Source organism: Emys orbicularis, chromosome 23, assembly GCF_028017835.1.
Source record: "Emys orbicularis isolate rEmyOrb1 chromosome 23, rEmyOrb1.hap1, whole genome shotgun sequence".
In the NCBI taxonomy this organism is placed as follows: domain Eukaryota; kingdom Metazoa; phylum Chordata; order Testudines; family Emydidae; genus Emys; species Emys orbicularis.
The window spans coordinates 15,872,569-15,889,276 of NC_088705.1; the positions used below are offsets into that span (position 1 = coordinate 15,872,569).

The 16,708-nt window shown below is 54.7% G+C and overlaps 1 protein-coding gene across 1 annotated transcript in view; it reads right to left on the reverse strand.

Annotated features, from left to right (window-relative positions):
- FABP3 (fatty acid binding protein 3) overlaps window positions 1–15,642 on the reverse strand; it is a 34,753-nt gene extending 19,111 nt beyond the window's left edge. Inside the window, exons 1-2 of the mRNA XM_065421654.1 lie at window positions 15,466–15,642; window positions 9,347–9,519 (exon numbers count right to left, since the gene is read on the reverse strand). Coding sequence (XP_065277726.1) covers window positions 9,347–9,519; window positions 15,466–15,538 — 246 coding nt within the window. The 5' untranslated portion in view covers window positions 15,539–15,642. The remainder of the gene's footprint in view (window positions 1–9,346; window positions 9,520–15,465) is intronic.
- Window positions 15,643–16,708: the final 1,066 nt, after the last annotated feature.

Here is a 16,708-nt window from a genome sequence, read left to right on the forward strand (position 1 = left end):
ATCACCTAAATCACTCGCATCAATATTGTGCATGTCATCATGTGTCAACACTGTCTCTAGTGCCCTGCATTGCTGGTGTAGGTCTTCTTCAGGTATAGTGAGGAGTATTGGAATATCATACAACATCCCAAATATACTGCTGTGTTCCTTGAGCTGCATGAAATGTTCTTCAGCTGACCACATTGCATAATCTAGCACCTAGTTAAAGAATTCAACTTTGAATTGTTGTTTGGGGTCTCTTATGGGATTATCCCGTGCCTCGTAATCAAAATGTCTTCTTCTTCGGTGACTCTTGTATTCTTGAATGGGTGGGAAAATAGCTTCAGTGTGAAGTTCCTCTGCCAACTTCTGTGCACTCTTCAGCATGTTTTGAAATCCCTCATCTGATCAGTAAGACTGTAGGTATGACTTTGCTTTGTCCAGTTGTTCCATTGCTCCAGATATATCTATATATACCAATCTCTTGCTTACAACATTTATTTTAAACAGTATGTCATGCCACAACACTAAGCCACACAGAAATTTGAAGTTATGTATGTTTCTGGTAATTCCATTTCTCTCTGCCACTGTTCTCCCATGAACAGTTCCTGTCATAGCATTATCCTCCATAATGGCAACTATGGCATCATCTATCTTCCCAATTTCATAGAATCTCAGGGTTGGAAGGGACCTCAGGAGGTCATCTAGTCCAACCCCCTGCTCAAAGCAGGACTAATCCCCAGACAGATTTTTACCCCAATTCCCTAAATGGCCTCCTCATGGATTGAGCTCACAACCCTGGGTTTAGCAGGCCAATGCTCAAACCACTGAGCTATCCCATTTGGTGTTTGATAGGCTTTATCACCTCCACTCGACTTTCCCATCGTGTGGTTTCAGTGTCAGAGAGGATGTTCCCAGATGTTGCTTCAAAATTTGCCATTGATGAGTTGATGCAGAGAAAAATACATAGATGCTTTGAATTACATTAAAAAATTCAGCAGCCTCACTAGAAGCTGATGCTGCATCACTGACCACCAAGTTCAATGAATGAGAGCTGCATGGGACAAAAAAAGCTTGAGGGTTTAACTCTCGGATCCATGTCTGCACTCCTCTGTTCTTTCCTCTCATGTTGGCACCATTATCGTAGTCCTAACCTCTCGTGTCAGCTATCGCAATTCCCGTATCTTCCAGCTTTTTAAGAAGCACATTTATCATACCAGCTCCTGTAGTATCATCAATGTTAATAAATTCTAGAAAATGCTCTCTGACAGTCACCCCTGCAGGGACATTTTCACTAGGTTCTGTTGTTACAAAACGCACCATTCCAGTCATTTGTTCTGTATGGCTGATGTCAGGTGTGCAGTCCAGAATAACAGAGTAATAGCTTGCTGACTTCAGATCTGCCACAATCTTCTGTTTGACTTTTGTTGCCAGTAACTGTCTGATCTCATTTTGAATTGTTTTTCCAAGGTAGTGGTGTGTGGACATTTCTTCTTAGATGCTCCTGGAGTACAGCATCAAACTCAGCCATCAGCTCCACAGTTTTAAGGAAGTTTCCATTGTTTAGCACATACAGCTGATCTGAAGTGCCGTGCAGTGCTAGGTTTTGGGTAGCAAGCATTCTCACAATGGCAATGAGCCTTTTCAGAACATTTTGCCAGTAAAGAGACTCTGATGCGATCTTCTCTTGATGCTGATCATCTATGGTGGCCTTTAACTTTAGTCTCATCTCAAGCTCTTTCCACCTATGGAATGCTCTCTGGTGATTTCTAGCCAGATTTTTCTAGTCCTTTGTTCCTGTAGAACCCAATGTGGCTGGAACATTAGACTGGAAGAGTTTGCAACAAAAACAGTATGCAGCATTCTGGGTTTTTGAGTACATAAGCCATGGCCTCTCCACTTTGTCACCATTGGGGATTTCACGCCAGTAATGTGTTGGATGGAAACTTCTATTTTCATTGTCTTTGGGGAACATGAAGTTTTTCACTTGCTGTGGCCCATGCAGTACAAGGAAGTCCCTCAGGCTACTGCTCAAGTGGGTCCACAGTCCTGGATCATCTTGACTTAAGGTACTAAACTCAGCAGCAGCTGTTTCTTGCGCCTCCACCACACTCTTCTCTGATCTACACTTTTCTTCAGGAATGTGCATGGTTACAGCCATTTGAGATGGAGATATGGATGCTGCAGTAGCTGCCAGGTCACCTGCACTCTGACTAATGGGAAGATCAGGCATCTCCTCACCACTCACATCCTCACTGGGGCCGGAAGGCTCACCGTGAACATTTGTGTCTATGTATCTCAGGAGAGCTCCTTCCTGCTTAGATAGAAAAGCTTCCTTTGCTTGCTTTCTTTTTCTGAATGCTGCCCCACAGGGGCGCTTCTTCTTTCACTCATGACTGCTGTTCTGTGCCAGCTATAGTGGCTCTCAACACTCAGCTGAAGGGGACAAATAAGCAGGCTGGTAGCAGGGCCTGAGTGAGGGAAGATATCAGCATCTTAAGGGCCTAACTGGCTCCTACTACTTCAGTTGACTGCCTGTTCTCCTCAAGTGGGTTCAGGGAATCAGCAGGAAACAGGAAGCTCCCTGAGAAGCTGGTGTGAATCAGTCCAGGCTCCTGGGGGTGCTGGAGAGGTACATAAGAGGCTCCTCCTCCTCTCTCTCCCTGCAGCTCCTGCTGCTTTTTGTTATTCCCTCTCACCTTTTCTCCTGCCTGCCTGTTATGTCTCTTGTGCCCTCCTTCCTCCAGCACAGCACTCCACCATCTCTGTGCATCTAGAGCAGAGAGAATACATAGGCACCAGCAGCAGACACAATTTTCTACACTCTGGGTCCTAGTGGCGCCCCCCATAGTCTGGCACCTGAGGCGGCTGCCTCAGTTCACCTCATGGTAAGGCCAGCCCTGCCCAAGGGTCACGTAATTGCTCCTCCTTCACCTGGAGAACTCCCTTGGAAAACTCCTCTGCTAGCCGCTCCTGTTTGCTAGCTCCTCTGGTCGCTTAGGAGCGGGCTTTTTAGAGCCCTGGTCTTCCTGAGTAGGTCCGCCCCTTGGTTAAGGGTGGGTGGGTGCTCACCACCAAGCCACACCGCTTTGGGCTGGCTGGGCGTGGCGGGGCGACCTGCGGCTGCGTGCAGTGCCGAGATCAGTGCAGCGGCTGCCTTGGGCTGGAGGTTACTGTGCTGCCGTCCTGCTCTTCCTGCTATTCTTTACCCTCTGGCCAGCTGCCCAGGGGCACCTGAAGGGCACGTGCTCAGCCTACAAAGAACAGTCCTCAGCAGTTCACGCCTGCTTGCTCCATATGGGAAGCCAAGGTGAGTTTAGTGTAGATTCCATCAGACCTCGTCACCCTGTATGTTTTTCTCAAGCTCTCCAGTGCATCACGAGATACCCTGGGCAGCCAGAGCTAAGAGCGAGTCAACACCCCACCCCACCCACCCACAATAGAATCAGCTGAACATTTTGGCTAGTGAATATAGGCCCAGGATCTTACCGAGCCCCATAGCAATGTATTTTCCTGTTCTTTTACTGTAAGTTATAACCTGCTGTAACTGGGAGTCATGCATGGCTGTGTGCATGTATGGATAGGATCTGCATTTATTCTCCACCCTGCCACTGACCTTCAACACCTCTTACTGTCACTTCCCTGCTCTGTGCCTCGGTTTCCCCATATGCAAAAAGGAGGTGTGTGTGTGTGGGGGGGGGGGGGGGGGGGCGATGATACTTGCCCAGCTTTGTGATGTGCTAGAAAGTATCTTAGCTAAAGTGCTAAGTATCTTTAGCCATTTACATAGATTTTCCAGCTTGTACCATACATTATGGGACTCTCTCAAACACTCCCCTTAAAAATCCCATGCGATTTCCTTGAAGGAAGCCGTTGCTTATTCCTATCCGGGGCTCCAGGCTCTGTTCCCTGCCCCAGCTTGGTGTGGGGGTCGTGGGCAAAGCCCGTCACTTCTCTGCAACGCCTTCCCTGGCTGTGAAGTGGGATTAAAACGCAGTCCTGGGCCCAGCCTCTAGAGGGAGACGTGCTCACTTGCCACCAAGCCAGGCCCTGTGCAGCGCCGCAACGCGGGGAGGGATGCGTTACGGAAGGTGAAATCGGTTCAGCCACTGCAGGTTGGGGAGCAGAAGACACCCCAACAACCCCTCCCCCCTCAACTCTAGGCTTTGTATTGGTGGCTGGTGAAACTGCTGCGCTAAGCACTGTCCCTGCAAGGCCGGCGCCTCAGGGTGAGGGGCCCACTGTGAATCAGTGGCATGGCGAGGGCAGGCAAACGGGGTGGGCCCCAGGTTTTGGGTGGGTGGCCAATGACGGGATGTGGGAGGGAGGGGGCCAGAAAGGAGGGGGGCCTGCCTCCCCCAGCCCCTCCAACCCGAAGCTGAGGCTGCTCGGGGCACATAGGCTGCGGGGCGTGCCCATGGGGCGCGAGCTTTGCCCACCCCTCCCAACCCCGCCTCGGTGTCTGTCTGCATCCCGCTCCTGTCGGCGCCACGCGCTGCTCCCCGGTCTCCGGCCCCAGTGCTAGCCCCACCCAGCCCCACCCCCCGTCTGGGACGACTCACCCCCTCCCAGGTGGGGGTGTGCCTTGTGGGGACGGGTCTGGGCAGCAGCACGCGGTGCTGGCAGGAGAGGGACATGGCCGCCGGGATGGACACCAAGCTGGGGTCGGGAATCCCAGCCTGTGGGTTCGGGTGGCTCCAGCCCTGATTTGGCTGGGCCTGGAGACTAAGTGGGTGGGCCGCAGCCCACTCAGGCCCACCCGTGGCTACGCCCCTGTTGTGAATATGACAGAGCCAAGGCGGGTGTGTGACCGATTGTCACGCTTAGCTTTGCCATTCGGACTCTGGCACGCCAAGGGGCAGGTCTTGGCATTAGCTGGGCGGCGGGTGTGAGCAAAAGGGCAGTCCTGGGGCGCTAGTGGTGGAGGTGCTATGTAGGGACGGGCAGAAAGCACCAGGGGGCACCAGTGGAGACCGTTCAGAAATAGCATGGGCTACATCCTTCATTAGGGCTCAGTGTGATTGTCCTGGGCCTGGCCACGCCCTCTTTGGGGGGCTGGAACAATTTGTATAGTGGGGGTGCCGGTGCTGAGAGCCATTGAACCAAACTGTAAACCCTGAATAGGATGGAAACCACTTCAAGCCAGGGGGCGCTGCAGCACCTCCAGCACCTATGGGGGCTGGCCTCATTCCTTTCTGTCTTCCTGCCTTGCCAACACTGCAATGCTACAGGAAGCATCAGTGCAGTTGCCTGGGTCTCCCCATGTCCCCAGCCCAGCACTCTCACAGGGGGAACCCCATCTGGCTCTGAGAAATTAAGCAAGGTTGGTTATATGTACAGAGGCTGCAATTCGCCCCTGCATCAAGGTCCAGCCTGAGGCCTGTACCCCAAGGGAATAACTGCATCGCTCCAGCAGGGGGCAGTCTTTGTGTATGGACCCACCCCCCACGTACGCACACACACCCACCCAGAGCGTGCCCGGATCCTTTCAGATACTAAACAACATTGCCAAGAGATAAATCAGTTTAACAACAAACAGCCCATGCGGAAGCCCCGGCGCGCTGGGCATCTCAGCAGTTTGACAAGTCCCAAGGCAGGCTGGGGTTTATTTTTGTAACACAGCAACCTTGACGATGTCCCCATCGTTAAATGAAAGGGCACAAACTGTCTTGTTTGAGGTCTTTGAAGTGTATTTAATGGCGTCTGGGGGCCTCGTGCCTGTGCCAGCTTCCTATCCGTGCAGCCAGATCTCACTTTGCTCCAGGGAGGGGAGCATTCTTTGCTAACAGTAACCTGAAGAGGGGGAAATCCAGGATGTGCTCCCTTTTGTGGGGGCCACTGATGAATAGAGAGGCTAGAAAAGGCAGGTTTCCTCCCCTCAAAAAGGGTTTTTCCTGCTTGTGGGGTTCCCCCTCCCCCCCTTATGGATATTCCAACTTGCCGTCCCTGTTTCTTTGGAGGACTCCTGGACAGGGGCGGCTCTATGTATTTTGCCGCCCCAAGCACGACAGGCAGGCGGCTTTCGGCGGCGCGCCTGCGGGAGGTCCGCTGGTAACGCGGATTCGGCGGCATGCCTGCGGGAGGTCCGCCGGTCCTGTGCCTTCGGCGTCCCCGCCGCCGAATTACCGCCGAAACCGCAGGACCAGCGGACCTCCCGCAGGCAAGCCGCCGAAGACTGCCTGACTGCCGCCCTCACGGCGACCATCAGGCCGTCCCCCCGCGGCTTGCCGCCCCAGGCACGCGATTGGAGCGCTGGTGCCTGGAGCCACCCCTGCTCCTGGAAGAGGAGAGATCTGGAGTGGGGTCATTTGGCGTAGAGGGGTGGGAGTGTTTGAATCTTTCCCAAAGAGAGGTTCTCGCTTCACTGTTTACCAGGCATTGGAATTAAGCGGGGGTTACCCAAACCAGCGTTTTTAAACAGCCCATCCAAAGCACCAGTCCCTCCCCCATTGATCAAGCTCCATTCTTCAGACCCCTGGTGGCAGAACCCTACCAGTTCTCCACAGTCACTGACGGAAAACAGGGGCTGCAAACCTATATTTCTAATGTAAAAAAAAAAAAATGCAACAAATGTTTTTGGAAAGCCCCTTCCAGGCATTCCTGGTGCACCATAAAGAAGCAAAAAGGGGGATGCAAACCTCCATACTTTTACCCTGGGGGAAATGAGGGTTGGACGTGGCTGGGTGTGTTTATCTTGCACAACTTGCCTTCACATTACAAGCTTCCAGCGCATCTGGCAGCCAGGCCTGGATAACTTCCCCTTGATTTTATCTCAAAGGATCTGATTTTGCAACTCTGAACTCCCGGGGGCAGCTCTTCTGCAGCATCCCTCTGAAGTCAATGAGGAAAGGACTTGAGCGCGGGGCCCCAGCCAGAGGATCTCAGAAGTTCCAGGAGCGGGCAGGGCTTTTCCAAAGTGGATGGGAGAGGACAGGACCTCAGCCCAGGCTTCAATTAACAAACTCAGTAGGGGTAGGGTTACCATATTTTAATTTAAAAAAAGGAGGACACTTCACGGGGCCCCGGCCCCGCCCCAACTCCGCCCCTTCCCTGCCCCCGCCCCTTCCCCAAAGACCCTGCCGCAACTCTGCCCCCTCCCCTGAACGCTCCGCCCCCTGCTCCTCCCCTTCCCCTGCTTCCCGCAAATCAAATGTTGGCGGGAAACCTGAAACAGGGAGGCAGCAGGTAAGCAGGGGCTGGGGCTGGGGCGGGGCAGGGCGGGGCGCGGCCCAGTCCGGCCCCCCCGGCCGAGAGGCTCCCTCTGGCGGCGGGCCGGCCCAGGCCAAGAGGCTCTGGCCCCGGCGTCTCCCGCCCGGCTCGGCTCGGGCCCTGGGGCGCCGGCCCCTGGCCGAGCACCGCTGGCACTGGCCCAGCCCCGGCCCCCGGCCGAGCACCGCCGGCCCCGGCCCAGCCCCCGGCCCCGCACCGCCGATCCCGCACCGCCGGCCCCGGCCCGGCCCTGGCCCCGCACTGCCGGCCCCGGCCCCCGGCCCTGCACCGCCGGCCCCGGCCCCCGGCCAAGCACTGCCGGCCCCGCACCGCCGGCCCCGGCGCCCGGCCAAGCACCGCCGGCCCTGGCCCGGTCCCGGCCCCCGGCCAAGCACCGCCGGCCCCAGCGGGCCCGGCCCCCGGCCGAGCACCACCTGTCCCAGCGGCTCCGGCCCCCGGCCGAGCACCGCCGGCCCCTCCCTCCCTATTTTCCCAGACATGTCCGGCTTTTTGGGATTTCCTCCCGGACGGGGATTTGAGGCCCAAACAGCCGGACATGTCCGGGAAAATCCGGACGTATGGTAACCCTAAGTAGGGGATACAACAGCCCACTGTCACCGGGGTGGTGTTTGCAGGAGGGGGGGTGATGACCCTGCAGCAGACCGAGGTTTTCCCACAACAAACTCTTGGTGTTTTCCAGTTGCTCTGCTAAGCAGGGCTGTTCACTCTGTCCTCTCTCTGGTGAGGCGGTGTCCAGGGAAGCTGGGGCTCTAGAGCACGTAGGGAGACCCCCCCCCCTCCACCTCCCCGCTCAGGTTCGGGTGGAGTTTTAGCAGGGGACTCCTGAGACTCCTTCGTGCAGCAGCTGCAGTAAAGGTGCCTATCTGAACGCTCACCTTACTCACTGCACTGGAGGGAATTAATACAACCTCGGCTGCTGTCCCTTCTCTGATCCTTGGGGGTTCCTGGCTCAGCCACCTGTTGCTGTCCAGGTTTGAAACTTCTACTCAGCCCTCCCTCTCTCTGATTCAAAAGCCCTTCTGGTTTGCACTGGCTGTTTGTGGCTATGAGCCGCTGTCTCCACACCCCCCAGAGCAAGGGGCCACGGGCACAAAGCTCGGGTACAAATCTTCTGGTTGACAGGACAGTTATTACAAAACACTTTGTCACTTTCCCCAGGGCTTTGCACCACACAGATAAGACACGTCCCCTGAGCTGGAGAGCTTTCCAGCTCAATGAGACAGGACAGGCAAACCCAAGGCAAGGCAGAGAGGGAGGGATTGTAGGTGAGAAGGAATGGTTCGAAGAGGCAGACTGAAGGGTGTAGGTGCTAAGGTGCCACATATCTAGATTGCAGAGGGTGTCAGGCGGCCAAGGAACCTGGGCCTTGGCCCGTTGTAGAGATCCACCGACTGCAAAGTTGGATCTAGATCTGTGTTTAGATTCTAAATATACCCGGGAGTTTGGGGATGTTTGGCTCAGGCCCATCTCTAGTAATATCTATTACCCCTTGGCCATTTGGAAACCCATTCACAGCCCTGCAGTACATCTGCTCTGCTGGTGGCAGGACACAGATCTAAATGAGGGCTTGTCTACATGAGGACACTCAGAAAAGTTAATCTGAATTAGTTTGGTGGTTTAGTTAACTGCATTAACTCTGAATAAGAGTGCTCCCCCAGGGGATTAAAGTTACCTTAATTCACTTCCAAAGTGAATGCTGAATAAGAGCATCCACACTGGGATTTAATGTGTTTTCACTAATCCACTTTAAATTCACACCTTTAATTCAGATTAATTTTCCTGAGTGGCCCAGTCAGAACCAGCTCCAGCTTTTTTGCCGCCCCAAGCAAAATATATATATAAAGCCACGATCGGCGGCACTTCAGCGGCAGCTCTACCGCGCCGCTTCGTTCTTCGGCGGCAATTCGGCAACCGGTCCTTCCCTCCGAGAGGGACTGAGGGACCTGCCACCGAAGACCCGGACATGCCGCCCCTTTCCATTGGCCACCCCAAGCACCTGCTTCCTTTGCTGGTGCCTGGAGCCGGCCCCTGGGCCCAGTGTAAACTAGCCCTTGGCTATCTAGCAGCATCCCCATCTGATGGCTAGGGCTGCCCTGTGTGTGTCCTGTTTGTCCTCCGGGCCAACTGTTCCTCCTACCTTGACATGTCTGTCATCGGCAGTCATCTCATCAAACTCCTCCCCCAGTTTGAAGCTGATCTCTGTGCTCTTGAAGGTGCTCTGGGTCTTCACGGTGACCTTGTCGCCCTCCAGCTCGATGATGGTGGTGGGCTTGGTCAGGTTTGCGATCTGCCTCATGGCAAAGCCCACGCCTGTGGGACAAACAACAAGAGCAGACAGCACTGAGTGGGAGCTGCAGGCAGCGGGCTCGAGGCCTACCTGCGGGGAGCGGGCGGAACAGATCCTCAGCTGGTGTGAACTGACTCCAATGGAGCCACGTCATTTGACACCCGCCTCAGATTTGGCCTGATATCTTCCTTGTGCAGCTCAAAGCAGGGCCTCTCCCTCCAGCACATCCCCACCTAGCTCACCCTTGCTGCCTCTCCTCACAGCTCCCGACGAGAGATCACCGACCAATGGGAGCCCACAAGACACATCAGGCCTGATTCTGCCCTCGCTCCCACCCATCGCTGCCGAGGGGTGACTCCCCACGCACTCTTGGGGGCCTATTATCTCCTTTCTATTTCTTGTGAGACACAGGAGCCAGAGGGGGTGGGTTCACACTAGGCACTTGCACTTGGCCTTCTGCGTGGGTCACCCCTTGGCACGGGCAAGTGTGCGACAACACACCCGTGATCATTTCTGACTCCTACAACCAAGAGCTTGGGAGCCTGCCCTCCAGCATCTCAGTAGCTTTAGGGGGGCGGTGTGCAGTAAGTCCCCTTCCCAAATCGTCTCTCCCCTCAGCTGTACTGACTGACTCACAACTAATAAATAACATCCATCACTCTCCAGGTAGCACTGGACAATTTCCTGAGCATTGGTGCCTCTTGTCTTCACTTATCTCAATTGGGCGCTTGGTTCCGTGATTGCCTCTCTCATCACAGCTCTCGAGGGGCAACGGAGCGAGAACTTGGCCCACTGACCACAAATCACTGCCAGCAAGCAGCTGAACGGAGCCCGGAGAGGAGCCGTGTTCTGAAATGTATCAGCGTTTGTACTGGGCTCCCTGCATAGCCCGAATCCAAGCGTCAGTATTTTACAACCCTCTGGACACTGGTAAGAATGGGAGACGCCCTTGGGGCTCGGTCTTTGGCAGCTGTTCAGTGGCCCAGCTCCACTCCCTTTCCACCCGCTGAGAGCTGGCCCTCAGCCCTCAGCAGCATGGCAGGCTCCCTAGCCCTCATCTGGCCAGTGGTCGTCTGCAGCGCCGGATTTGTGGTTACAGATGTGCCCGGAGGAATGTGAGCAGCTGCCGTGGCCTGGCAGTGGGTAGGGGAGTGGATAGGGCAGGCACCGAGGAGGGGGCAGTGAGGAAAGAGACAGAGGGTTTCCCACACTAAGCAAACTGTCTGTGTGATTCCAAGGTGCACCCACCTCCCCGCACAACTGCAGCTTGGTTTGTCTGTGGGACCCGCGCTGCAGCCTTTTGTCTGTAGAGCGCCTTTAGGGAAGGTCTGTCCTACACAAAGCTGGGCTCAGGTTCATTCAGGGACAAAAGTCCCCCCACCCGTGCTCAAGTGCTTTGCTGAATCAGGGCTGCTGTGCTGAGCACTAACCCTTCCCCAGCACCCATGTGCGCTGCTGCGTTCGCACCTGCAAGCTCCCAGCTGCTGGGAGCCAGGGTATCAATGGCAAGCAGCAAGTGATCCCGCGATAGGCCAGCGGTTAGCAAATGTTGGCTAAGCTGGGGGGACCACCTGAGCAAACGTGCACTTATTAATGCACAACAGGGCTTGGCTCCATGCGACTCAGCGCCTGGTTTCCTTCTTTCGGGACATGTAGCAATAACTGCTGCAGGGACAGGCGCAGGTTAGCCATAATCCTCACCGTGAAATCACCACCAGTTAGGGAGAGTCTAATCTGCACCCGCTCTGCTCAGGGCTGAGTTGTGTGGGGCAGGGACCACGGCACAGCTGGGGAATGCAGGAAGCCTGGGCCAAGAATGACTCGTGTAACGCTGATACTCCTGGGGAGGTTGGCAGCAGCAGGGATCAAACCTGGGAGCCTGGTTCCTAATGCATCAGCCTCTACTGCCCGAGCTAAGAGAGCCAGCTCTCCTAGGCCGGAGCAGGCGCATCAATCGATCTGTTTGGCCTAGCCACCGCTGGAGGGGACAGAGCTTCGCAGCAAGTGGGCATGTGTAGTGAGGCGGAGTGGCCTCCCACTGAGGTAGAGGGGAAGGAGTCTGTGACGTTCTCTACCTTGTGGGACCACCCTGCACCCCCATGTATGTTCATCCTTATAATATGCTGGTGTGGGATCCAATGCAAAGTTTGTCATGTCGGGTGCCTTCGGAAGGCTCATGACACACCGAGCAGTGTTGTTATAGTGATGTTATAGGTTGTAATTTCATGTATATAGTGATGAGGCTGAGAATGTGTCCTCATGGCTTAAAATAAGCCCAGACAAAAACTCTCCAAGAGCAGAGAGGCAGTTCACACCTCATCAGGGCATGTATGGGAAAAACCCAGCCCAGCCTCACAGGAACAAAGGACACTGGCCTAAGCAGCAACAAAGGATCTGTTGGACTCTCGAGTGAGTCACCCCCCTTCCTTTGGTCAGTTTGAGACTGCAATGAGGTAATGCTCACCTGACTCTGAAGGGGGGAGGCAAAGCCATGAGGGAAGAAAGAACATGATAAAAGGGAGAGACATTTGCCATGCTCTTCCTCTCTCTTCCACCTACATCTACAGACATCACCACCAAGTGACTGAAGCGCTGATCAAAGGGGAGAGCCTGGCTGAAAGGCAACCAGCCAGCCTGTGGTGAGAAGCATCCAAGTTTGAAAGGGCTCTGAAAGTGTTAAGATCAGCTTAGAATGCGTTTTGCTTTTCTTTCATTTGACCAAATCTGACTTATGTTTTGACTTATAATCACTTAAAATCTATCTTTGTAGTTAATAAATTTGTTTGTTTATTCTACCTGAAGCAGTGCGTTTGGTTTGAGACATCTCAGAAATTCCCCTTGGGATAACAAGCCTGGTGCATATCAATTTATTTGTTAAATTGATGAACTCATATAAGTTTGCAGCGTCCAGCAGGCATAACTGGACACTGCAAGACGGAGGTTCCTAGGGTTGTGTCTGGGACCGGAGATATTGGCTAGTGTCATTCGGTTGCACAATCCAAGGAGAAGCTTACATGCCAGAGGCTGTGCGTGAACAGCCCAGGAGTGGGGGTTCTCACAGCGGAGCAGGGTAAGTCTGGCTCCCAGAGTCAAGGATTGGAGTGACCTAGCAGATCACGGTCCAGATAACACGAGGGGAACATCACAGAGTCACTCTGTGATCCCTGGTGAGTGCAGCCAGGCCGGGCTCACCCCTCCTGCCAGAAGCTAAGGGGCAAGACAGAAAGTATAAAAGGCAACGCCTCTAACTCAGTTGAGCCTGAGCCAGGAAATGGAGCAGATGTCTCCAAGCCACTGCAGATCCCCAGACCTGAACCCACGCTGCACCATGCCCTGCCCTGCTCCTGGAGGAGACCGAACCAGGTGAAGAGCTGCCAGGACTGCCACTCGCCATATACCCCAATGAGAAGGGAGATGACCCGAAGCCACAGGTACATTATAGTGGGAGAGTAGGAAGTAGCCCAGGGTCACCAGACAGTAGTTTGGTTTCTGTTGTTGCCTGAACCCCGGTCAGTGTGTTTTGGGCAGATCCCCACTGGTCAAGTGGCAGAACACTCCACCACTGGGCTGAGACCAGCTGGGGTAGGGTGGGCCCGGGTCCCCCGACCCCCTGCTGCCAACCTCCCCCTGGGGTGGCAGCTCCTCACCTTAGGACAAGAGGCCTGCATTGTCTGCCGTCTGCCAGAGCTGGGACGCCAGACTGTCTGTTTGTATTGTTCTGCCCACCTAAGAGCCTGAGCCTTAAGCCTGCTTGTTTGCTCCGCCCTGCCTAAAGGCTGCGGCTTTAATCCCCGATAGGGAGTGGCATCCCAGAGTCATAGTGAGGTGGAGTGGCTTCTCACTGAGCCAGAGGGCAAGGGACCACGACAGCATGGTTTTCACTAGTGATTTGGGGAGACACCTAAAAGGTTGCTGAGCACCCGTCCTCTGCAAACCCTCTCCTTTAAGGTGTGCCCAGGTGGGCACCCAGAATCACTAGGCCCTTCTGCAAAATCGTGACCCACGTTTGGCTGGCTTCCCCCAGTAGCAGCCCAAAGCTGGCTTTGCACTAAGTGTCAGCTGGGCCTCTGCTCCCAGGAAGCCAAAACCCTTCCGCCAAAGTAATCAAAGGCCAGAGCTGGCCCTGAATAATCAGATTGGGGTGAAAGTGGGTGACTTCCCCCTGTGTGCGTGTACGTGCATGTATGCATGGGAAGACGTACAAAATGTTTCATTCATTTATTCCAGGCCATTTTGCACCCCTGATATTTCAGTGTCACAGTCAGGGAGGGACCGTGGACCCCACCCAACCCGCATGACTGGAAAATGTCCCCACCATGTTTATTCAATGGCAACAGCTTCTGGGAGCCAATTTCGAGGGCGCAGCCATTTTACACAGCAGACCCCACAATCTGCTGGAGCAGCCACTCGCCATCCCTGACAGATCCCCTCCCTCGGGGTAGCTAAGGCCAGGGCAGGGGTCCCCCGAGGAGTCAGGCAGCCCCTCTTGGATGCTTTGCGGCTGCTAGAGATTGCAGTGCTCCAGAGCAGTGTCTGCCCCGTGCTCCAGCAGTCGCTCACATGCAAAGCAGAGCACTGCCCAGCCCAGGTGAGTTGGAAGCGGCTGGGGTGTCCAGTATGACAATGCAAACCCCTTTCCTCCGATGCCGCGAGGAGGAGACTGGGGGGTCCAATCCTGCCCTCAGTTCCACCCAGGCAGCTTCACTGTGATTATGCTGGACATGTAGCTAGAGCTCCCCGGTGGCAGCGCAGAGCGCTTGCTGCTGGGCCCAGCTGCCTTGCCCGAGCCTTGCAGGGTTCTGGATGGCCTACGCCCAGCGATGACTCCACATCCATCTGCAAATGCTGCCTGGCACCAAGCAGTCTGCGCACGGCAGAGAGGAGAGGCACTGAGTGAAGCCAAGCTCCCATTGCCAGAGCAATGACAAGGCAAAGGGTAGGACGGCTCTTGCATCAGACACAAAGGGCCACTAACACCCCCCTCCCCGCTCCTGCAGAGGGGATTGCATGGGTGTGGCTGATGCCTGCGAGCTAATTGATGCTGGCTCAGGAAGTCGCTGTGGCTGAGAGCGATGAGCCTGGCCAGCCGCCATGCAACCCAGGCTTCCCCTTTTGTGTCTGATTGTAGAAATATCAGCGCCGGGCTTGGCTTGGCTCCGTTACACTGACCTTGCTTGCCAGCTCTTGCACTTAGACCTCCCCCCACGCCCATCCAGCTGTCAGCCGTGCAGAACCCCCTCCTGCCGGGCCAAGCTGCTCCCAGAGAAATCAGGTGACAGAGCGATTAACCCTGCCACTTCCATGCCCCCATCAAGGTCGGAAAGGGGTGTGTGTGTGTGTGTGTGTGTGTGTGCATTTTAAATACAGCACAGCAGCCTGTTTGCCTTTGATTTTAGGTTTAAAAAATGCTATTTAAAAAAATAAAGATAGTAACACTGCTTGCCAATAACACTTGTCCCATATTTTCCATTTCCGAATAGGGTGACCAGATGTCCCATTTTTAAAGGGACAGTCCTGTTTTTTTGGGAGTTTTTATTATATAGGCACCTATTACCCCCCACCCCCTGTCCTGTTTTTTCACAGTTGCTATCTGGTCACCCTATTCCGACAGGAACATTTGCCCCAGCCCTACACGTACTGGAAATTCAGCGTAAAGAGAAAACCGACATCACTGTTTAAAATATTACCCAAAATACCCCCTTCCGACTGAGCCCACACCCTGTACATTATGCCCAGGGGACACTTGCCTGCATACAATGCACAGAATTCAGCTCAGCAACGGGAATGCAGCCAGTCCTGGGATTTCACTGCCTGTTGAGTTATTTGCCTTTTTTCCTGGCCAGCCTGCAGCTCTCCTTGTATCTCCAGGGCAAAGAATAACCCCCTAGCCATCATTATCCCTTTTAAATAAAGGCTCGTCCACTGCACCACCCAATTCCCAGCCCCCTTTCACGCTGCCAATCACTCACCAATCGCTTTCATGTATTCATCAAAATTATTGCTGTCCACCAGCTTCCAGGTGCCTGCGAAAGCTTCAGCCATGCTGAACCCTGTGACTGTGCAAGCTGCCGTATGGCACTGAGGAGAGGAGAGGAGAGGAGAGGAGAGGAGAGGAGAGGAGAGACTGCTCTCTAATCTAGGCACATTCTGCCTCTTTAAATAACTGTTCTAATCACATGATTGGAGAGTGAGCGGCTACAGAAATATTTCCCCAGCCTACCAGAGAAACTGTCAAACTGGAACAGCTAGCTGGGCTGGTAGGGGGCAGAGCTCAGGGAGAGCTGTTCCAGCCTCGCATTGCATTAGTAACACTCCAGTGCTGCATGGATTGGGCTCTTCTTGCAAGCAAATCATCTGCATCCTGCCCCCATCTCCTGTGTGTGCCGCTCCCCACGGCTCAGATGAGATCCCAGCGTGGCCAGTGAAATCTCTGGCACGGACTGACTTCTGCAGATTGACACGCCAGTGTACAGATGTGGGTCAGGAATCAGACCCCTTGGCTTTTCTCCTAGTACCTGGCTGGATCTTCTGGGGGGGTTTCAGAGCCTTACGCAGCCCTAGGTTAGGCAGCGATGTACGAATGATTATTTGTATTGTAGCTGTGCTCAGATTGTGCCCAGCGGAGATCAGGGTCCCGCTGTTGTAGGGCGGGGTGTGAACACGCAAGGAGAGCCACCCCCTGCCCCGAGGAGCTCACAGGCCAATAGACAAGACATGAAGGAAAAGCCAGTATAATTATGCCCATGTTACAGATGGGAAAGCGAGGCTCAGACGGGGGAGGCGTCTCGCCCTAGGTCACATAATGAGTGGCAGAGCTCAGAGCAGAATTCTGATCCCCGGATTTCCACCTGAGCAGACCCCACTGCCCCTCGGAAGCAGGGCAGTTGCCCAGTCCCTGGTGGTATTTGGGAGACAGTCCCCCAGGGCCAGTTAGAGTCAGGGGAGTTCCCACTCTCTCCCATCAGACCTCAGGGCACGTGGTATAAATCCACTTCTTCCCACGTCTCTCGCCGGGCTAAGCCCTGCCCCTGCTCACACCCACCTTCTTAGCTCAGGGGCTGGAGCGGGCACGGTCTCTCTCTTTAGTTGTAACATGGCGTTGCCCATCTCTGGCACCGTTCACCCAAGGCATCAGTGCCATTGATCAGCGCTCACCAGTGCAGCCGCGCACCCCAGGGTCACGGTGTGGGGCTGGCCGCCTCTCCGAGTGCA